The following is a 24,369-nucleotide window of genomic DNA, read 5'->3' as shown; positions in this document are numbered from 1 at the left end:
GATGCAGGGAAACTAGTGGATGTGGTATACCTTGATTTTAGCAAGGCTTTTAATTGGTCTCCTATACCATTCTTGCAGGCAAGCTAGGGAAATATGGGCTGGATGAGTGGACTGCAAAGTAGACAGAAAACTGACTGGAGCATCAGGCTCAGAGTAGTAATCAATGGCTCGATGTCTAGTTGGCAGCTGGCATCAAGTGGAGGGCCTCAGGGGTCGGTCCTGGGACTGGTTTTGTTCAATGCCTTCACCAATTGCCTGGAAGATGGCACAGAGTGCACCCTCAGCAAGTCTGCAAATGACACCAACCTGAGGGGAGCAGATACGCTGGAAGGTAGGGCTAGGATTCAGAGTGACCGAAACAAATTGAAGGACCGGGCCGAAAGCAATCTCATGAGGTTCAACAAGGGCAAGTGCAGTCTGCACTTAGGACAGAGCAATCCCATGCACCAGTACAGGCTGGGGACTGACTAGCTGGGCAGCAGCTCTGCAGAAAAGGACTTTAGGGTCACAGTGGACAAGAAGCTGAATGAGCCCACTGTGTGCCCTTGTTGCCAAGAAGGCTAACAGCATACTGGGCTGCACTGGTACGTGTGTTTCCAGCAGATCAAAGGAAGTGATTATTCCCCTCTATTCAGCACTGGTGAGGCCACATCTGGAGTAGTGTTCAGTTTTGGGACCTCCCACTACAGAAAAGACGTAGAAAAATTGGAGAGTCCAACCAGTGGCAACAAAAATGGTTCGGGGGCTGGAGCACATGATGTATGGGGGCAAGCTGAGGGAACTTAGGTTATTTAGTCTAAAGAGGAGACTGAGGAAGGATTTAATAGCAACCTTCAACTACCTGAAGCAGGGTTCAAAAAAGGATAAAAGACTGTTCTCAGTGGTGGCAGATGACAGAACAAGGGGCAACAGTTTCAGGTTGCAGCAAGGGAAGCTTAAGTTAGATATTAGGAAGAATTTTCTCATTAGGAGGGTAGTAAACCACTGGGACAGGTGACCTAGAGAGGTGGTGGAAGCTTCGTCCTTAGAGGTTTTCAAGACCCAGCTAGACAAAGACTTGGCTGGGATGGTCCTGCTTTGAGCAGGGGGTTGGACTGAATGACCTTCTGAGGTCCCTTCCAACCCTCATTTTCTATGGTTCTAATGATTGAATTAACTGACAGGGTCCCACCTCCACTGGGAGCAGCAATGGGGAGAGGAGATAGAAGAGTCACAGAGTTAAGCAACATTTTAGCCTTCTTGGCTGGAAGACAAAACTGAATGCTACAAAACTACTGTGATAGCATTCCAGCTGGGGTGGTGGGGGCACTGCACATCTATCCATGCTTATAGCGCTATATTTTTAGTGCTTTGAAATGCTGCAGAACTTGTAGCTCTGCAAATGCCCTTCTGCTTTTAACCAGTCATAGCAAATATGCAAATGCTTGCATATCTGCCTTTATTACAATTTTTAATCTCCTGAATTTTGTACAAAAATGAGTACATGTATCTAATGATATGGATGGGAGCATTTTAAATAAATCAAACCACATTTAGAGTTTGCAGGGAGGAAAGAATGCTATTTTCCTTGTGAACTTTCTGACTGCTAAGCTCAGCAAAACAACTACACCAAAATTTATTTTAGCCATGAATGAACCAATCCAAATACTATTATTTGATAAAGTTCAGGCAGCATTTAAGTTACATCCTCGCTGATGTTTTAAGCACTTAAAACTAGATTCAAATCTAAAATTAAGGTGAGCATAGTTGCACCCATCACATAAAAACCTCTCAGTAGGAATAAGCACAGACAAACAGCAATCTAAAGGGAAGAGCAGCAGCAACTGGCAACCTAGAACTGTACTTTGCTTGCTCTCCTATTAAACTAAATAGGAAATGTGTACGATTTATTTTGATGAAACTTTGCAGAGTAACCATATAAACCATAGCATATATAATGTTTGTTATAATTTTTTGCATGCAGGGCTGCCAGTACTCCACCATTGTGAAATCCAATTCTTGGCATAGACCAATGGTGCTCAAACTTCTGGCTCCCTGGACGGGGGTGGGGGGGGCAGCTACAGGGCAGTTCATAGGCCAGATCTGGCACTGGATCCAGCCATATGCTGTTTCTGGACACACGCTGGCACAATTTAATGTGTTGGGCCTCATCATCCAGCCCCCGGGACTGTCTACATGTCCAGAAATTTGGCAACAGGAGAGTTGCAACTAGTACTGCCACTGCTCCCTCACCACATTTTGGGACCTATAGGAAGAACCACAGGCTGGATGATAAGGCCTCACAGGCTGGATCTGGCCCGCAGGCAGGAAAGTGAGCACCCCTGGCATAGACTATTCCACCATAATTTAACTGTGCACTGAAAAAAAAATTAGATTACAAATTTTGAGAGTGTAAATCAAGTGTGAAGTGATGCAGTGCTTCATCCCTAGATCTACAGAGCCTGGTACAATAACACTAAAAGAGGTGTGAATAGTCTTGTCACATTAAGGTTAGCAATTAAAAAGTTCAACATGGTTCAGAACTCTGCTGATCAGGCTTTTTTTAGCAGAAACATTTAGCTGCTCTGTTTATCCAACACTTCAAAACAGCCTCTGGATCCTGAAGTTCCACAAGCTGTTCATCGCAATGGATTTTTTTAAGATTAGATGCATAGAAATTGCCAGACTAGACCAGACCAGCTCACCTACTCCAGTAGTCTGTCTTTAATATCAGCCAATAACTACTTCATGGCGAGGCACATGATGAACCTCCATATAGTGCAGGGGTGGGCAAAATACAGCCCATGGGCTGCATCCGGCCTGTGAGACCATTCTGTCCGGCCTCCAAGGCCCCTAAAAAAATTTAGAAAATTAGTATTTCTCTTTCTTTGGCTCCTGTAAAAAAAAATGACAGGAACCAGGGGCAGTAGGACCCAAGGGAAGCCCGCCTGACCTTGCTCCCCAGGTGGAAGCCCCAGCAGGGGCTTCTGGCCTGGGACCACGTGGCTGCCCCGGCCAGGACCTCACCTAAGGAGTCTGGAGAAGAGTCCCCTCACCCATCTGCTGGCCAGCACTCCCTGCTGCAGTCGCTCACAGCTCCAAACGGGCTGCAAGCAGCTGCAGTGCAGGGCACTGGCCACGGGGCTGGCACAGGGCCACTTCCCTCAGCACCACCTTGTAACCCGCCTTTACTGCCAGCCTGGGCTCCATGCTGGTTCTGGGCTTGCCCATTGGGGCTGCGCATGGTGGCAGCAGCTGCAGCCCCCCTGCTTGCCCCACTGGGCAGCGTTTACTGCTGCTGCCCACCTGGAGCTCACGCACTGGGCAGCCCAGAGGCAGTGGTGGCAAACACTGCCCGGTGTGGCAAGCAGGGGCTAGGGGGGGCCACAGCCATGTGCAGCCCCAACAGGCAAGCCCAGAGCTGGTGTGGGGTCCAGGCTTGCAGCAGGGGTGGGTTACAAGCTGGTACTGAGTGCGGGGGAAAAGCGGCCCCTTACCCACCCCATGCCCAGCACTGCACTTGCTCGCAGCCTGCGTGGGGCTACCTATGCCTGCTCAAAACAAAATGAAGGCAGGAGGTACAGGGCAGGATGCCCTGCTTGTGCCCCTGCCCCCCAGCCCTGCGCTCCAGCCTAGGCTCTGTAGCCGTCAGCAGCTACCCAGAACCTGGGCCAGCTGCAAACATCTGCTACCTCTCCACCCTGGCCCTGCCTATGCCTGCTCAGGACAGCAAGGAGCGGCCACGGGCCAGTGGAGGGGCCACTTTTCCTTGCACTCAGCACCAGTTTGTTCCCTGCTGCGGAGCAGGGTGTTGGGGCTGCATGCTGCCCCTGCCTGTACCACGGCACTGGGAACGCGCGAGTGCACAGGGCCCGCACCGGGGTCCTGGGGCCAGCGTTAGCGGTGCCCAGAGCAGGGCAGCAGGAGCACAGGGTTGGCTGGCACGGGCTCTATGCAGCCAGGCCAGCTCCCCCCCTCCCTGCTGGTGCAGTCCAACCTGGCTCCACAGACATCTGCCAGCCTGTGCTCTGCTCTGGGCTCCACCAGTGCTGGCCCTGCAACATTGGTCCCAAGATGGTGACGAAGGGGCAGGGCACCTGTCAAGGGGTGGGGCTACCCATGCAGCCCTCAACAGCTTGCCAAAACTAAGTGGCCCTCTGCCCAAATTAATTGCCTGCCCCTGATATAGCGGATATACAGTATTTTCTCACATACAACCCACACCCTTTTTTTCCAAATAAACAGCTGCTGGAAATTGGGGTGTCCATTATAAGTGAGGAAATGCAGTAACAGCAGCTTCTTTCAGTTAAGCTTGTCAGGCAAAAGCAAAAGTAAGTCTCCATGTGATCTCCAGGGGCTACTCAGGAAGCAAATGTCTTTTTCTTCCCTTCATTCTGCCTTTCAAAAATGAGGTGCATAGCTTAATTCTGGGGCATGTTGTATGGGATATGATATATGCCAAAAGATGCATAGGGAGGGAATTTCTTCCTGACTTCTGACAAGTAATGGCTGAGCAGCCTCAAAACTTGACTGTTTATAATCAGTTAAAAAATTAATTAGACAATGTCTTGGTCTACATAAATGATATATTCTTCCTTGAATCCTACCAATCTTTTGATTTCAAAATCCGTGGGAGCGTCAAAGGACAATTGTGCAAAAAAACCCAACCAAACAAAAAAAACCCTACTAGCTTTAATTTTGTTGTTCCTGTTTCACTGACTTTCCCTTGTGCCTGTATTACAGGAAGAGTAAACAGGAGAGCCTAATTTCCTTTCTCCAGACCACGGTTCTGGGTTTTTTTTGGTCTCCTTTCTAAACTAACCTGTCAAGTCATTTGTTATTTTCTTTTGGGGAACTGAAGGCCTAGAAATACTTCTATCTCCTTATATAATACTTGAACCCTATTATCCTGCTCAGTCCACTAAGACTTAATTCCAGTCACTACATACAGCAGTCCAGTTGATTGAGTACTGTTGCCTTGTATCTCATATCACAGCCTCGTAACATTCTCAGTAGTGTTTTTTCCCATTCCTTTTGCTTACCCCTTTACCCTCCCCAAGAACTTGTGTCCTTTGTCAGTTATTATCAAACAGCGAGCAGACGTTTTCATTGAACTGTCTGCGATGATTCCCAAACCTGTTTCAATAGTGGCTTTTACAAGAAGGGAACCCAGCAGGAAGACAATATAGATCAGAGACCAGAAGTACAATGTGCTCCCAGCAAGCGACGCCATTATTTAGAAGAATGCAGCTTTCTGTAGTTTTAGCTTCTGGGTGGGTTTAATACACAGTCCAATATAAAATGCAACACTGCCGCCTATTTTTTTACTTGAAAAACAGGCATGGTTTACCAGCAGCAAAGTCAGGAAAATGTGCTCACAATCATCTACTGAAGCATAGATGGAAAAAAGCCTGTTGTGGTCGTTATTACAGCAGTTATCTCACAGCAATCTCCAACTGTGAATTCCAACAAATGGCAGGCATACACCTTCCATAGGATGTTACAACCAGAAGAGATGGTGAAGGCAGTATCTCCCAAACAGCATTGCCTTTTGGGGATTAAGTATTGACCAGACAGCTACCAACCATGCCCTAATCTCAGCCATATGCTGGGAAAGGCACTGGAAATAGTAATGCAATGGGGCGATGCAAGGAAATGTTGGGGGGGGGGCGGGGGGGGGGGGGGAAGGACAGGGATTGGAATAGTGCCAGGCAAAATTTTATATTCTACAGTGGTTTAGTAATTTAAACAAGCCATTAAGTCACACTTTATATTTCATGAAACTTAGCTATCAGGTTGATAAGTCCAATAATGTTGTAGGCCTAGGCTTTTACACAGCAGATTACTTTCACTCATGATCTACCCACAGCACTTACCTTTTAGCCATTACTAGATATTCCATCCATTATGCAGAACGCACATCTCATCAATTCAAAGAAAAAAAAGTTTGGAAAATGAATTAAAAAGCCTTTTTACTTGCCAAGGCCAGAGACCGGGATTTTAAGTTCTTTTTTCAAAAGCCAATGACAACATTAACATTTAAATCTGCAAAGGCAAAAAGCACCATCAGCAGTGACAGTGCTAACTGTAGCAGGAGAAAAAGCCCATAGAAAAATTGTGATATTTTATTTTAAGCCAGCTGCAGGCTTCAGATGGTCATTTTGCTTTTGACTGCTGCCAGCTCCAACTCCCTCTTCCACCTAGTAAATATGTAGCTCTTTACAAGACTTGTTCCACTGCTTTTCCTTTCTCTCTCATTTCTGGAGATGCAGTACACCACAGCTAACTTACCCGGCTTCTTTTTAAAAACTTGTGGGAAACAGTGCTTACATGAGATTTGGGGGGGGGGGGGGGGGGGGGGGAGATAAAAAAAAAATCAAACATTGCTAGTCACTCCTAGAATCTAACTTTGAATAAAGAGTAAGGAAGAAAGATGATGTAGCACATCCTTTTATTCTATGTGTATGACTGAGCTTTAAAAAGATGTGGGCTGTTCCTAAAGCAGGGACTTCTTTTCCCGCATTCATAATTCCCATGTAGGCATATTCAGCATTAGTCCACAGAAACCCAAAACTGATGAAAGCTAATCTAGGATGTTAATTCCAGAGAAAAAGTATTTCCTTTTATATAAAAAGCAAGAGAGTTTAGTTCAGTGGAAAATGTCATTCCTTGTCCGGTTATAAAGGACTGTAGTATTTTAATTTAGTTATTTAAATTTGCAGTGCTATTATTTAATCCACAAAAGTCACACTGCTATTTTTTCCTCACCAACTCTGATGCTGATTGTCATTACAATTTAATACAAAGGATTAGCATGTTAGTATTGAGAATCAGCAGTGTCTCACAGGGAAGAGTTGTGCAGACTATTTATTCAAACAACAAAAATTATTTCTGTTGGTGCATGCACAACTCCATACAAAGTATCATTATAACTTAAGCATTATAAGTATTAAAAAACAATAATCAATTTAAGTGAGCCATTCTGGTCTCTTTCGTATGTATGCTTGTACACATGTTCTATTTTCCTTCTGCCCACAGAAGACGCTCATATCAAATTCATAAAAAAATGTAACAGTATGTTTGGGTTGTGTTTTGGATGTAATCCTGAAAGCCAACTACCCTTGCCTGATTCACTTGCAGCTGGGATTTGCAGTGGTGTAGACCATAGCAGTTTAACAGACGCATAAAATAAATCCAAGGTGGACAAATGCACAAAGTAAGTTCCATCCTACACACTTGAATTCCTGGTAAAAGACCAGGACGACGTTCACCAATAGCTATTTGATTATAAAGAGGGAGGCAAAGGAGAGATTGGATGAAATATTTCAGAAATGACTAAAGGAGGCAGGCATCCCATTCCCACTGACTTCTGGACACTTCTGTAAGGGTTACTCTGAAAAAGCACTTATTTAAAAAAAAAAACAACGCCAATCAAATTGAATGTCTGTTTGAACATCATAACCATCTCTCTCTCACACACACAAAAATGCTTATCCATTTATCTCCTCTACTATTTGAACATGACAGTTTTTCAGTACTTTGGAAAAAATGCTGCCTGTTTTATTCATTTCCAGTTCTAGAGTACATAAGAAAATGTTAAGATGTGCAGAGTATCAGCCAAGTGCCATTTTGATGTCAGACAACTTGCATGATTACAAATCATTTGTCCTGGTGACATTTCAGATGTAGTGGACCATGATTAAAAGTTAATCCAGGGCCAAGTCTATATAGAAATTGGACTGCAATTACAGAATTCTATATATGCAATTACCAAAATGGAGCTTCAGTTAAATACAATAAAAAAATAAAAGCTTCATGAAATGTTACAGATTTTGTGGGGGATGGAAAAATAATACAAAACAAAACCAAAAACCCACACAAACAAAATTAGTTACCTTGAAAAGCAATTTCAGTGAATGAACGGACACAGTAACCTGCCAGTTCCACACACATTACAAAACAAATGAGAAACTGCATGCTCCACTTGGAGGCACATCCATTTTCTTCTTAAAAGAAGTCATTTACAGAAGAGCAAATTGGTGATTTGTACTTGCATGCTGGACCCTTTTCAAGCCCTTGTCAAGAAATGATAAATTATTGAAGCATATTATAAAGTGGTGCCTCTTTTTGCGTGGTCTGCAGAGCCTTCTGAAATATTTTATGTAGAAAGGTTAACTATTAATTGCAAAATAACTGTTTTGAATTATTCCTTGGTCTTTAAAGGAAGAAAAGAGAGAGAGAGAGAGAGAGAGAGAGAGAGAGAGAGAGAGAGAGAGAGACCATGCCTTATTCTCCCATAGGTAACTGAAATATTACCATTGCCTACTTGCACCAAAAACCTATTATTATTTGAGAAGTATGCGCCAACACTGCATTCACACAATTGTCTGGTGCTCATTCAACCACAGCTCAGAAATGTGTTGTTCCTAATGACAGCATAAACTGCTTGTAGAATAAAGCAGAGCTTCAGAAAAAAAAAACCTCATTAACAAATTGGTTAAACAACCTCAGCATGAAGCATATTACCCCAAGTGATAGTCTTATGCTGATCAACAGGAAAGCATTTTAAGCACTGAAGTGGAGTGTTCCAATCTTGATTTTCATCAGTATTTTAATCATTGCAATAAAACATAGTTTTAATTCTGAGAGAGAGAAAGAGGGGTGGAAAGTATGTTAAGCTAATAAGGAGCCCTCCAAAACCTCACTGGTCTTTGATTTAATCTCTCAGAGTTGCTGTGGGATACAAGCAAACAGTTTTGACTTCCCTGCTTGCATAGTGATTCCTTTCCTCCCAACATGCACCACATGCTAAGAGCTTGATATCTATTTGTTCACATTTCTGGTTGGCACGTAGCTGAAGAATGGGCATATGTGTGTGTGGTGTAGGAAGAGAACAGCGAGTGGAAATAATGCAGACATGAACAGGACATACAATGTGTGTTTTATATAAACTAGAACCCACATGGAGACTAAACAGCTTCATCCGTTAAGCATCTAAAAACAACCAAAGCTTCAGATGTATTAAAATAAAACTCAGTGTTTTAAACTCTATTTTAAAAACTTGCACTGGTAGAGAGAAGACACAGGGGAAAAAAAACCAAAATACAAAAGTAACTGCAATCTGGAATAAAGTTGCTAGGATTTGAAGCGACTGCTGGCTGCGTTGGCATACCAACTGAAGAGCTTTTCACTTGTGACTGACTTCTATAGCTGGCACAGTGCTAACCCTGGGGGCTTTTCTTCCATTTGATTCAGTTCTTTCCCTACCCCCATTGTTGAAGTGTCAACAGTTACATCCCCTGATTCAAATACACAATTCAAGGGGGCTTTTTTTGGCTAATTTAACCAGTCAGCAGCTGAACTTTTTACCCTGCTGATTCTTAGTGTAGCTTGGAATTTAAACCTGACCTTATTCCCCCTCTTTCAAGGGATAGGTTATTTTCACCAAGCCATTCACATTTAGCCAGGAGGAACTGAGGAGGTAATTTTGCCAATGCAACCAGATTATAATGCATGGTTATTCTCAAACTGCAACCAGACCAAAATGTTCCGTTCAATTAATACTGCAGCAATAAATATTCTCCATTCTCTACCCCACCCCTACACACTTATTTCACTTTGTTCACAGTGGAACAAAGCATTTCTTCAAAAATCAGGCACCCAGAAAAACATGCAATTGTATTTCTTTGCATTAAAAAAAAAAAAAGCAACATCCTTCCGGTAGTAGTCACTGTGGTATATCTGGCTTCACAGCACATGAAGAAATATTTAAACAGCTGTATTTTTCAACCAAAGAGCACTAGCTACAAATCAAACAGGTCTCATCATTCAGGGCGAAAAAAAAGTTCTTCAGTACAAAATATCCCTTTTTTGGCATCTTCACATCCTCCTCTTCTGTGTGCTTATGTACAGAACTGTGAAAAGGAAGAAGTGGAACATGTTTCAGAATTCTAGTAAATAAGGTGCAGCAATCTGTTTACCCAGAACAGCCCATTTTCATCCCACCAGTTAAATAAAGATGTAAAAAATCCCATTTAACACAAAACCAAAGTTAGTTTTTATAGGAGAAATCAGGAAATGTAAAAGTTAAGGTTCCAACAGCAATATTAAAAAAATAAGTTACACCTATGTAATATTTAATAGGCTACTTTTTCACAATAAATATGTAGCTTCATTTCTGTAACTACACAAAAACAGACCCTGACTACAGAGAGGAACTCTATGGGATTGGCTTTTGGAACAATCTCCTTTCTCTTATCTACAATGGCAAGGACAGGAAAGTGCAACTAGCTTTTAGGATGCTGAGATTAAGGATGTCAGAAATAACATGCTCTTCCAACAAACAGTTCAGGATTCTTACTTTCTCAACCAAACATTATTGCAAAGTTCATTAAAAAAAAATTATGACAATTATGACACATCCATCCACTTAGCCAGTACCAAGATAATGCTATGTTACTCACTACCTTTTAGAAAATGGTTTCTCTGAGGTGGAGGAATTTATGGTAGTTACATCTTGGGTGCTCAGTATGGTTAATAATGAAATATTTTACACGTTCTCAAACTGCGATCTCGTTTCCCTGCTCAACCTATTCTCTCAGAGCTTTCACAAACCTGCCCTGTTCTGAAGTTAAGGTCATAACTTCCCTTGAACCAAACTAAAAGAAAAAAGATTATATCTATTTGGGGGGGGGGGAGGGGGTGTGTGTGTGTGTGTGTGTGTGTGTGTGTGTGTGTGTGTGTGTGTGTGTGTGTGTGTGTGTGTGTGTGTGTGTGTGTGTGTGTGTGTGTGTGTGTGTGTGTGTGTGTGTGTGTGTGTGTGTGTGTGTGTGTGTGTGTGTGTGTGTGTGTGTGTGTGTGTGTGTGTGTGTGTGTGTGTGTGTGTGTGTGTGTGTGTGTGTCTTATACTCCACCCAGCATAAATATAAAGTATTAGTGTTAATAATTATTGTCATCTTCCTGACTGATGTTAACATCGCTACCTGCAAGCACATTTTTAAGTTCAGGACAGCAAATGTAGCCAGCACTCAGAACTAGATAACCATTCAAGAGGCTGGAGCAGTACTATCTGCATCTATATAACACCATAAATTTATACAGTGCTAATTGAGCAAGACATGGTAAACTGTTCTGCAGGAGATATTTGGACAGACAAAAAGTACAGGAGAATAGAACTGGTGAGAAAAGTGCTACCAGTTGTGAGAACGAGATCAAAAATGCAGGTTTTCCAAGGGGTCAGGAAAGAAAGGGCTGTCTCCCAAGAATTCAAGACATGCACACAGACATGCAACTGGCCAGAAGTGCATCCAGGACAGCCCTCACTGTCCACCCCTCATCAGCTTCCTGTATGTTTTTTGCAGGGCCTCTCGAGTTAGAGCCCCTGGCAACAGGCTGTGGCACAAGAGAGCCAGACAGAGTTCACTGCTGCTGAGAAGAGAAGTCACCTCTTTTGCAGACTGTTTTCAGTAACAAAAAATAGTGTCCCCCCTCCAAGCAGGGTAAATTCCAGCTATTTTTCCTGCCTTGCCTGCTACCACTCAACAGGACAACATTTCCCAGGATGCCCTTCCCTTGGTCGCATCCTCCTTCACCACTTCTGGAGCTGAAACTGGAAAGCTGCAAGAAGAGGGAGAGTGGGGGACAGCAGGGTAAGACACCCCCCACCCTTTAACGAGTGCCCAGGATTTGCACCCTGTTCACCCACTCATCCCTCATGCTATTGCATATATAAATTAAAACACAAAGCCAAGCAAGGGAAAGATCCAACATGGATCTGTAAAGGGGAAATTAGGAACTGAACACATACACCAGGTAAGACGGGGGGGAGGGAAGGGGGGGAGGGGAATCACCCAGGCTTTTAACATAAGAATGTCGATGTGGCTACTGACAGGAAACACCTAATTTTGTCCTTACAGATGCCTCAGATTCAAAATTGCATATATATAAGATTTTCTAATTCAGAGTATTCCAGGGAAGAGTTACCATTGTTGCCTCGGATAAATGCATCCCCATACTTGTTCTTTAACTGTCCATTTACATATTCTTCTGTCTGTTCCAATGCTATGTTCATATACCCATCCAGACAAGCCAGGACACCTGGAGACAATAAAAGCCAATTAAAAAAATATTTAAAACAGATTAGATTTCAAAATTACACAGTTAACTGTGAATCTCATTGTCTTGTTCACTGAACAGACCACACTAAAACCCACATTTTCTCTGTAGAGAAAATCTGATTAGACCTATTAAACTAGGCAGTAGACTGAAACCCAGGACACCCAGGTTCTATTCCCTGTTCTGTCACTGATCTGTTGGGTGACTTTGGACAAGTCACTTAATCACTATGCCTCAGTTTCTCCACCTATAAAATGGGATAGTGATACCGAATACTTCTGTACAACACCACACTATACATAGATGAAAAATGACATATACATGCAGCCTATTCTCAGCCAATTAAAAAACAGGTCAACCATGAATAATGAATAACTGTCACCAACCTCATCACCGATAGAGCAGCAGCTAGCTATTCAGTCAATGACTTCTGCTTTGAAAGCTGATAATATGTAAATGAACAGAAGCACTACCAAAAAGTTTCAGGGGTATAAGTTGTAGTTGTGTTGGTCTAAGGACATAGGCAGACAAGGTTCTTTGAGTCAATCTGATATCTTTTTAGATCGACCAAAATAGTTAGAAAAATTCTTCTTTGCAAGCTTTCAGGCTCAGCCTGATGAAGGCTGTTTGTACCTGAAAGCTTGCAAAGAAGAATTTTTCCAACTATTTGAGTTGGTTTAATAAAAGACATCGAATTTACCCAAAGCACTGCATCTACCAGAAAATGGTGTGTTAAAGTGGAACCTGTGCATCTTAAAATGGAACTTCAGATGCAACTAGATAAACAGAGAGGAAGGTTATACAAGAGGTTCAGTTTTTCATCAGAATGGTGCGTTGGAGATGTATCCAAAGGGTAATCAATCTTATATAGGGTATCAGAATAGGCCAGGTTTAAACAAAACAAAACATCTGGGTCTGGTATTATTCAGTATCTTCATTAATAAAAAGGATGGGACTGGGTACATGTTTAGCAAATCTGCAGATGATACCAAGTTAGTGGAGTTGCAGAAACTCTGGAGAGGAGGGCTATAATTCAGAATGACCTTGATAAAATGGAATCAATTAAATGAAATTCAACAAAGACATATGCAAAGTCCTGTACTTAGGATGAAACAATTTTATACACAAATACAGACTGCGGGACAACTGGTGAAGCTGTAGTCCTGCAGAAAGACTTGGGGTTAATGGACCATAAGATGAATGAGCCAACAGGATACTCTTGTTGCCAAAAAAGCCAACAGCACATTGGGTTGTATTAGCAGGAACATCACTTGCAAATCAAAAGGAAATGATCCTTCTAATCTATTCAGTATTGGTGAGGCCTCAGCTGGATTACCACTCCAGTTTTCAGCCCTGCACTTCAAGAAAGATGTGGACTGGTTAGAGTCCAACTGAAAGCAGCAGAAATGATGGGAAATGTGACTTACAGGAAATATGGCTTGCAATGGAAGACTGAAAAGAACTGAGATTATTTAGTCTAAAGAAGAGAAGACTGAGAATTTGATAAATCCTCAAATAACCAGAGCAGGGGTTCTCAAACTTTGTGCTACGGCAACTTCGAGTGCTGGATGGCAGTGGTGGGGGACAGGGAGTTCGCACACATTAGCCACCTCAATCCACCCTTGCCCACCACCGCTGCGCACTGCTTCCCCGCAGTACCCCCTGAGAAGTTTGCAGCCCCCTTTTAAGTTGCTTACAGTTTGAGAACCCCTGATCTAGAGGGTGGTTATAAAGAGGATAAAAAGATAGATTGTTTGTGGCTGCAAGGGATAGGACTAAGAGTAACAGCCTCAAATTTCAGTAAAATTTAGACTGGATATCAGGAAGAACTTTCTTACTAGGAGGGCCATTAGGCATTGGAAAAGATTACCTAGAGAGGTTGCAGAATCTCAGTCCTTGGGCATTTTTAACAGCAGGTTAGACAAGCTCTTGACTAAAGGGACAATCCTGCCTTTCAGGGGCTTAGATCAATGGCACTCAACCATTAGGCCTCATGGGCGGCACAGAGCCAGATCAGAGCCCACCCACTGGTACTGAGGCCCATGCCACCATGCATGCCCAGTCTAACTCTCAGGGGCATGGCCTGCAGGGATCTCCATGGACTTGGGGGAGGGCTGCAAGCAGGATGACAGTGACAGGTGATAGATTTGGGCCAGGGTCAAACAACCCTGGACTAGATGACCTCCTGAGGCCCCTTCCAGTTCAGTGTTTTTTCCTATAACACTGAACTGGGTCCTACAAGAGGGGTTCACTTCTGTGAGGGAGTTATGGAAGAGAAGAAGGGCCATAGTGCTCTATTCACTATTTAAATTTACCTGATGAACAAATTATTCAATTATGTAGAGGGAATGAACTGAATGTTAAGAATAACAAGTGCAAAAATATACACATGCACACACAAACAAGAGAGGCCTGAACTGTAACTTGGGAATTATTGGAAAAATGTAATTTTTAACTGCACATACTAAGGGAAGTAGTAAAGAGGTCACCTTACCTTTCCCACCCTGAGGTTCTTGTATCTTTGTTATCTAAATCTCATCTTTGCCTTTTTGGATGATAATGTCTTTAGAATTAGAACCATACTTTCCTCTCTGTTTGGAGGATACCCAACACTTCTTGGGTCTAGCACAAGCTAAAATAATTATAATTTAATTGCATAACTGCCCTATAAAATAGCAATGTGGAAAAATATCTGGGCAGAGCACTCTCCTCTAGGACACATTCTCACTTCTCAGCCACATTACTGCAAGACCGTCCATTAAATAATTGGGAATTTAAAGTCTCCTGCCAACTTTTATGGTTTTAGGATCGTATTTTCCCGTGTTTTTCTTTCCTCTATTTCTACACAAACAGGAGAACTTGACTGGCTATGCGCAAAAGGCTTTAAATGAACAAAATGGAAGTCAGAACTCCTTTTATTCCAGCTGTCTTCTTTCAGTTTAGTAATCTTAGGGAAAAATAGTTCCCAGAAAAATTAGGCTTAAGTGGACAGTCTCTCTCAAAGGTATCACTCAGCAGATACTAAATAGTAGTATTTGCACACCCAGAACAAAAGAGGCTGTGAATTCAGACTTGTTTACTTCTCTCCTTTCCCCTTCCCTTTGTATTTTCTCTCTTCTAATGCCACAACTAGCATTAAGTGTCACGGTTACCCAGCCTTGCTTTTGTGCTGAGTATGAAGTTTTCCATACATGCTCACATGAGTACAGGCATGCAAATCATGCAGTTAAAATGTACCAATTACGATTGTGCATTTTCAAGCCCTCTCTCCTTTAATATGCACATTCATTTGGCAACAAATCAAGATATTCTGCAGTTATACAGCCACATTTGCAAAACAACATACAATTAGCAACACTGTCTAGAAGCAGAAATAGATACAAGAGCCTGAATTCCTTTTTTTTTTTTTTTAAATATTTTTAAAGTTTTTGAAAAAATACAGCTTGAATTAGTGTGGGAATGAGGAAGTTCTGTATTTTTTATAGGGATAAAGCAGGTAATCTGAGTGCATATAACCTGCATGACCGGGTAGCATTAAATCAAAGGGAAGCAAACAGGAAACAAAAGGATAAGACTTCTGAAGTGAACAATAGTTTCTGCTTCTTGGATCTTAGAGTCGGGCCTAAGGGGATATCAAGCCATTAAAGGATCTGGTCTAGAAAAGGAAGCAGAAGGAGTCTGTAAACAGAAGTTGGAGATGAATCTGGTGGGAGATACAGAACCAAGGATTACCTAAGATCCTCCCTAACTTTATACAGTTGGTTCAATAAAAGAAGTCATCAAAATTAAAAAGCCTTGCTTGGCACATATTTCATGGACCACCACAGCAACTACAATACAGCTCCAACCCCAGAAAACAAGCTACAGCAGTTTGGTCCATTTCCAGCAGTCCAGGGAGAGACTCAGTGGTCATGTCCAGACAAGCACGGCCATGAGGTACATGGTGTCACAAACGCATCTGCAGCACCACATACCGCAGGTTCAGATGTTCTTTGCGCTGCAAGGGAGAACTGCCTGTGCGTGTGCTACTCCGCTATTCCCCCCCCCCCCCCGCAGATCTTTTTTGACCCTTGGATATCCAGGGGTCAACCCCCCCCCAAAAAAAACCGCCTGGGAAAAAAAAGCAGAGACAACTGAAAATGTATGCAGATATTTTTTTTTTTATCTGGTACTCTGAGTGTTATGTACCTTCAAATAAAAAGAAGTGTTGTTTTGAAGAAACATCTCTGGATCATTTTAAGGGGCCTGTTACAGGCTCCTAGAGGAAAAAGGGATACAAGTGCCAAACACCACTAGGAAACAGAAGAGAGCCAAGTCCAACAAGCCAGTCTGAGATTGGTCAATCCTTGCTGTTCCAGAAGGGAAAGGTGGCAAAACATGTCACCTGAAGTGACGAGAACAGGTCACAGCTCACGCTGCACATGAACATTTCGTGCATTGTACTCAATCACTGATCACACAGTTTTTGACACCACAGTATGCCTCCTGTCTGTTCTGTAAACTGAAGCCTGGGAGGTAACAGCTTCATAAAGAGTGGCAATGTGCATTAGGCCTATAATGTTTAAAATAGTTGAAGTACTGAATAAAACACCTAATACAGGAAGAAATGGAGACATCGGAAATGTGCATTTTGATTTCAGGCATTTAACTGATGACATTACTTCCAGGAAAGGTGAGCTGGCAAACCTAAACTTGCAGAGGTGAGACTGAGACACTGCACCATTAAAAGATCTACCTTCCACGAAAGGAAGCCATAACCCTATAGCTCATGCAGGTAGGTCAAGGACCAGCTATAGGTTTTTAAAAAGCACGTTAAGGGATGAAGCAGCAGGAATCCCACTGGAGGTTGCTGAGCCATTTGCTCCTAACTCAGTGGGATTTTTCCAAAACACTGAAGTGAACCCTCAATTTAAGAACAAAAAAGAACTATTGTATCTGCTTGACTAAGTATGTGAATAATTGCACAGATTTCAACCCTGGTCACATGAATCTCAGTCATGTGATACTTTCAAGGCTCTGCATGGCAAGACCAGTTCTGTTATATCAACAGGACAACTCACACCTACACGCTTTTCTGAATTTAGACCTCAACCAGTACCTTCAAATCACTGAACTATTACCCACTCTCTCTCAAACCTAATTATTACTGAGATACACTGTCACTATAAGGAAATTGCACCATTACAACACAACTGTCAGAATCTAACACAAGTAGCAACTACTATAGGAGCAATTCTATTTTGAGGAAGGCCAACATAACCACATTACCGCAGAGAACAAACAAAAGTACCAAGAATTTAACCTTGCCACAAAGGTTTTTTTGCCTGTCTAAATGATGGGATTATCTTTTTTTTTCTTTTCTTTTTTTTTTTTAAAGTAACAGACTGTATTTCTTTTCCTCTCATCAACAATAAGACTAAATATTACTTATTTATTGTAGGAGTGAAGGAAAGACTTACCTCGATAGTCCACTCCAGAATTTAACTTTACAACAACTGGCCTTCCTATTATTTGTTTTAAGAAGTCACTAGGGGTTTGCTTCCGCAGGCTCATGTTCACAATCCTGGTAGGTTGGGAGGGGAAAAAAAAGAGAGGAGAGGGAAAAGTACTTAGATAAGCAACTCAAATACAGAGTTTAAAGATTCAGTAACTACAGGCAGACTTGTGGCTCTCAAGGCATTTACCAGGGAAAAGTTATCCAAGTGGATAAAAAAAAAAAAAACAAGGAGAAAAGACTAGAGCCACAGCATGAAAATTTCCATTTCATTTACTGCAATTTACAAAGTTCATAACAACTTTTACTACAGTAGTCTTACTAGAATTATGGGAACAAAAACTGTTAATGACTATTTTCAACGTAAAAAAGATACAGAATTGCCATACCTTTAACATACAGAGATGGCTTTGCTGCCTAGCAAGAGCAAGGAGATTTGTTAAAGAAAAGTTTCTGATACCAATTATAATAATGCAAACCATTAATAAATGGGCTGAAATTGCTCTCCCAAAACAATAAAATTAGAGTGAGCATTCAGAATCAAGCTTTGTCATTAACTGGTCCAGAGATCAAGGAGAATATTATCATCTCAAAATACAGGGTATAATGTACAAGTTCAATTTTATATATGTGGGGCAATTTGAACTGAGAAGCTGGTCTTGGTTTTTTTGGGCGTTCTAAGTCACTTTGATTTATTCTTTCATTCAGGTATTCTCTTTCTACAAGAGCTGTTCATTTTTTTTTTTTAAATCCATTGCACAGTAGTACATATACAGCATCTACATTTACTAAGACATCCAAACCTGGTTGCAGTCTGGTAGGGAATGTTTCATCCCAAGCAAAGGAAATAGGCTTGTTAAGATTTTTAAAGCTATTTACCAACTGCTCTGTTTTTTCAGATTTGAATGCATTCTAGAATACATGTTAAAGACCTGCTAGCACCATTTCTGTACATAAATCATTACGAGAAAAGCAGTTCTGAGTACTTTCCACCACGTATAGTCATGATGACTCTACTTGCCCAAATGTAAGATGACCCTGAATTTAAGATGACCCCTCCCAATAATTAGATTCTACATACAGAAAATGTATAAGTTTATTATAATTCTCCATGTATGGAATCTAATTATTGTAGATCATAAATTCACCCCCACCCCCCCGCACTACTACAGGTAGGGGGGAGGAGGGGGAGACAAGATGAGGGGGACAGTAATAGGGCAGGCAGGGGAAGGACCAATGAGAGACAGGTAGTAGGTAGACACATGGTAAGGGACATGCAGTGCAGAGGTGGGGGGGACAGGCAGTAAGAAAGGCAGGCCCCCAGCTGTCTGTCCCCTCCCTCTACTTACCCCATTGTGCATGCCCCCGATCCCCCTTTCCCTATTCCCCCTCTACACAGCTTCTGCCCCCTGCAGCCTTGGGTCCGCATCCCCTCTTCCATCTCTCCAAAGTCTCTGCCCCACTCCTGCCCTTCCATTTGCCTTTGCTGACAGCCTCTGTCACTACTGCAGGCAGGGGACTGGACACTGGTTCCAGCCTAGCCCTGTAGTAGTAGCTGCGGCTCTGGCTTCAACCCCAGGTTAGGGCCAAAGCCAGAGCCACAGCAGCTGCCTCCCCAACCCCCCACACTCAATTGCAAGTCAAGGGGCCTTTCCCCCTCCCCACCTCCAACATTAGATAGGCAGGTGGAGAAACCTCATCTTTTAATTGGGTACATATGGTATTTTTATAGATTGCACATAGTGCACTGGACATAACTGCAGTTTAAAAAAAAATCATACATAGAACTGATCTGCATCAGGGCTTCCCATTTGCAAAGTTTCACTTTAATACAAACCTAGCAGGAACAATATTTTAAAGAATTAAAAGTATCCTTCCCAATCATTTATTTGATGTGTATTAATAGACTGTGTCCTTAATGACTACACTTATTTATAGGCATTTCTGCATATTTCATCACTAGCTTCCAAGTGCAACGCTTCACAGTCTAGTAAATGTCTCAGGTATAATCAACACTTTTTCATATAAAATTGGGCGTTTTAACAATGCAAACTAGGCTGCTTTCAGAGAAGTAATATGAAAAAAGATAGCGATTCACCTGGCTCAGTATTTCTAAATGTAGATTAAAGTCCCTCTTAACATATAAGGATATACACAGACATCATGCATCCCCTTGCCACAGCTGATCTGTTTAACTAAGTGAAACCCACATCACCCATTGTCCCACTTATTGCCCGTTGTCCCACAGGATCAATATGTTCTCCACTAGCATAGCAGATGCACCCCGGAGAATCTCTGCAAGCAGGGAAGGCCAGTGGGGGAAATCAGCTGATTGGTGGTCCCAGCCCCAGGACCACACCAGAGGACTGAACTTGTTCCAGCACAGTGCCAGGGCTGAGACTGCTGATTCCCGGGGTGCATCTGTAAGTGGGCAACACTTTGCCCCATGTCCCATAGGAGCAGTGGACAGGACCACAGGCAACGTTTCACTCAATGAAAGAGATCAGCTGATTGACAGTCCCAGGCCTGGGACTACACTGAATTGATGTGCACCCAGGGAATCCCAAACAAGAGAACCCAGGTAGACATTCCTGAGGATTCAGAGGCCTGATCCTCCACATCCCAGGAATGGGAATTCCTGCCTTAAAGCAAACAGATACTGGCTGCAAAACAGCGGCACAAAAATCACACCACAAATTTTGGGTATGTGTGGCACAACAAGGTACATGTGTATCTGTTGGCTTGGCCTCTGTCCTGTCATAAGATTTTTTATGCAACATCTGTTTACACCTTAACATCTCTGTGCTGTTTTCAGTGACACTGAATCCTGGACTGTAGAAGACATTTTTTAATGATCTGTCTACACTCATATAATATTAATCGTTTAAAAAAATATCAGCTGGCCCTTCCTATATCTCATTAACAGCCATAAAAAAATTATCCAAGATGCTCTTAACTCTGGGCTGCGTTCCTGTATCTAGTTTACGGCAATTCTAATACCCACCCACTTTTCACTCATCTACATTCTGAACTTCCAAATGAGTTCAGTGAAGAGTAGCAATGCTAACACTGTTCATCATAGCAGAATAGGGCCTGTACAACTCTGATGGAAGCCAGCAGCATGAACACAGTCCTTTTACAAAAAAATTCTGAACACTGTCATATCTTAGAGATCAAAGATTTAGAATTTAGTCTGTGTCCCATCAATCAAGGGTTCACATTTTTGCAAAGGCTAGATAGCACCTTAACCTAGTGTCTCAATGGAGCATTTTTCCTTGTATTGTGATAACATACCTGTAGTCCTCACACACCACAAAAGCTCAACAGAAAAGTAATATGAGAAATGTATTTTATGTACTGTAACTGTTCATGGCTATCCATGCTTTGTTCCTTACAGAAAATGAATAAACTCAATTTATGGCAAAGTGGGCTTATGACATTGGATCAGAAAATAGTGCTGAAAAAAAATGAGAGACCATCTGAAATAATGGTCCCACACAATAATAAAAGAAAATTATTTTAAAATGTTACATCAGTGGTATCTCATGCCACTCAAAATTTAATCCTTTTACGGTAAGGGCAAATGTTGGAGGGAGTGTGGCTGTTTGGTGAACATTCCACTACATGTGATGCACGTGTCCCAGAATCAAACTGTTCTGGAAGCAGGCTGGAGACACAGTAAAGGAAATAAAAGGATGCTAACTATCAAGATAACTACTTAGTGTTCTTGTTGAACCTTCCTATGAACTCTGCACTTATAGAGGTCACAAGGAATTATACACTCATCTTCTAATGGCTGCAGGAATTACAACTGCAAAAATCTGAAAGATGTGACAACTCTAAAATCAATGGCAGGTTTCCAAACGCTTGATAAGTTTTAGTGATGGAAAAGTCCCACCAAGTCAGTGTTCTAAAGGGGATGGGGAAGGACAAGACAATGCTTACTTGGAAGTCTGAAGGAGTCTTTTGGAATTTACTTAAAAACAATCTTCTACCTTCAAACCAGAAAAATCTGAGAGACTTTTTTTTTTTTTTTTTTTTTTAAACTCTCCTCCTCTGTTTTTCAACATATGATTAGTCCTCTTCTCTCCTCTGGACACTTTCTGCTCTGCTACTTAACTCCCTTTTCCCCATGGACCAGATGCAGGTACTAGTAGATGGGAGCTCTGTAGATGCCTCATTTCTCTTCCTCTTCAGTAGTTGAGAACTACTGGCATTTTTACACGTGGTCCAGGGATGCAGGGGTGCTTCAATTAGAGCAGCACTCCAAGGGCTTTAATTAGAACAGGTCTCGGTTTGACAAACTTTTATTAAAGTGCCCCCACTGCCATTTTGAAGCATGGGGACACCAATACACAAGAGATGGAGGCTGGATGGAGCACGCTAATCGGCACACTGTAATTCCAGCATGTCAGAGCAGCGTCCCAGCACATCTACAGGCACCCTATAACAGAGACAGCTGCCATGTACTCATACCGAGCTGCTTTACATGCTCAAAGCTTTCCACTAATAAAATGGAAATTAGTAAAGACAGCCAACTCTAGACAGACTACTGTCAAGGGCTCCGGGGAACACCAGAGACTAATTTGTAAACTACCTGGTCTGTGACAAGTTGCTGAAAAATGAAATTCCCTACCAATTTATTAACATACTACTCTGCAATGTGAAAATAAACACAGATGAAAGAAGTCATTACAAGATGAGAGGCAATAAAAATAAAGTTGAGGTGTGACTCGACATCAGCTAAACCTTTCAACCACTTTTTTCATCAACAGATTTTTCTTTGGACAGGGAGAGGGGGGTTCCTTAACCTAGCAGGGAATAAACCCTTACTAAACAGGCTAGGACAGTGGTTCTCAACCCTTTTAGGCTTGAAGTGCCCCTTGATAGACCTGAGGCACTCCTAGGAAAATGCCAGCTCTTAGCTCTCGCTATTTTTTGACTAGAGAAAAATAAGACAGCAATTCTTCTGCTGCAAAGACCTCAGCAAGACCACAACAGGGCAGAATGGCTTTGACGCAGGGTTTCTATTTGAAATCTCCATGTTTATCGTATGAATGCTGCCTGCGCACCAAACAGTGCCAATACTCTGCAGCACCCTCAAAAGGGCCTCAAGGCACTCCAGGGTGCTGCAGGGCCCAGGCTAAGAAACACTGCATTAAAGGAAATGTTATTTGAAGAGGAAAGAGTGGAGGGGAAAGCCAAACTCCTAAAAGAAACCTAAGGCTAGCAGTAAACACAAAGCTGGACATGAGCCAGTCACAAGCTGCCTGCACAGGTCTCAAAGAGGCCACTGTGCACCTAATGCTGGACACCTCCGGACCAAAGGGGGAGAAAAATTAGCAAAACAGAGGCAGCAGCAGAGCCAGAGCCCCTCCATCACACACATGAGATGATCCAAGTGGAGACTGAGGTGCAGCTCCTCAGGCAGCTGGCAGGGGAAAGCAAGCAGCTGGGGTTAGTTATCAGCGGCTGTCCCAGAAGACGGAAGGGGCAGATCTGGGGAGTAGGACATGGATCTGCCGTCAGACACTGCTGGGGGGGGGGGGAAGAGGGGGAGCGAAATGCACCTTCCTAAAATAAAATTGGAGCAAATCTGCCTGATCCGCATGTTGTGCTGTGGGCAAAGCCCCCTTCGGCGCTTTACAAATGTAAAGCATAGGCACATGCACGCATACATAGAGGTATGCACACACGCGCGCCCCCGTCCCCGCCGGTGCAGCGCAAGGCAGGGCAGGACCCGACGAGGCGCGCGCGCAGCAGGCGACTCAGCCGCCGCCGCGAAGACACGCGCATGCGCAGGCCCAGCCCGGCGCGCCACAGCTCCGAGCGCGCCACGAGCCGTCGCCCAGCACCGCCACCCTCAGCACTGGGCGCCACGCACGCGCGCCCCGCCCCGCCCCGCGCCCAGGCTGCGGCGCCAGGCAGTGCGCTGCCGTTGGCCGTCGGCGGCGCGGCCCCTGCCCCGCGCGCCCCAGCTCGCTCACCCGCGCGCCGCTTCGCCCACTGACAAGGAAAGCTGCCGGGCGCGCGAGCAGCCAATCAATGCCTTCCTACGGCGGGCCACCGGGGCCAGAACTCCCGGCTTGGACGAGAACGCGTTCTGCTGGTGATGTGGGGCGGGGCCAGCTCGTGGAGCCGCCCGCGTTAAGCTCTGCAGGGCCCCGCCCCCGCTCCCAGGGATCTGCCCATTTGAAAGCCCTTCCCCCTCCACCCTGGAGTGCGCTCTTGCAGGCTCTGCTGTTGCTTTGCTGTCCTGGGCTCTACGCACTGCAACTCAGCTCAGTCCAGAAAGTCTCCTTAGTTCAGGGGTGCTCAGCCAGGGTGCCCTCGCCCAGTGGCACCCTGGGATCCTTTCCAAGCTGCTTCACAGGGTGAGCCCCAGGATGGCTCCCGGGAAGCCCTGGCTGGGGTTGTGCAACAGAAACCCTGCTCTGCTACTCTCCTGCCCTTAAATAAAGAGTGAAAATGAAGAGCTGGGGCGGTTGTAGCCACGTTAGCTTAAGCACGTGATATCTTTTATTAGACCAGCTAAATAGTTGGAGAAATTGTTCTTTTCAAGCTTTCAGGCACAAACACCCTTCTTCAGGCACAGGAACAGTCTGCAGCTGTTTCGCGCTCTCCTGGATGGAACAAGCCAACGTGCAAAATGCAGGCCTGCAAAAATGCAACTACAATGGTAGTGAGGACCAGAGGCCATGAGGGACAAGAGGTGTGAGGCAGGGAGGGGTGGGGTGGAGGGTTGACCTGGTGATAATGTAGCTGGTAAAATGTAGAGAGGT

The 24,369-nt window shown here is 43.5% G+C and overlaps 1 protein-coding gene across 1 annotated transcript; it reads right to left on the bottom strand.

The window, feature by feature from the left end:
* Positions 1 to 8,908: 8,908 nt before the first annotated feature.
* LSM6 (LSM6 homolog, U6 small nuclear RNA and mRNA degradation associated) lies at positions 8,909 to 23,718 on the bottom strand. The gene is made up of 4 exons (XM_090036348.1): positions 23,575 to 23,718; positions 17,553 to 17,656; positions 11,962 to 12,075; positions 8,909 to 9,893 (listed from the first exon to the last, which is right to left on the bottom strand). The coding sequence occupies exons 2-4, from the start codon at positions 17,644 to 17,646 to the stop codon at positions 9,859 to 9,861; spliced, it is 243 nt and encodes an 80-aa protein (XP_089892474.1). The 5' UTR covers positions 17,647 to 17,656; positions 23,575 to 23,718; the 3' UTR covers positions 8,909 to 9,858.
* Positions 23,719 to 24,369: the final 651 nt, after the last annotated feature.

The sequence above is a fragment of the Crocodylus siamensis genome, chromosome 2, assembly GCF_052110815.1.
Source record: "Crocodylus siamensis isolate JL-2025a chromosome 2, ASM5211081v1, whole genome shotgun sequence".
Lineage (NCBI taxonomy): Eukaryota > Metazoa > Chordata > Crocodylia > Crocodylidae > Crocodylus > Crocodylus siamensis.
Note: the sequence above shows the minus strand (reverse complement) of the source record. Positions and strands in the feature narration are given on the sequence as shown.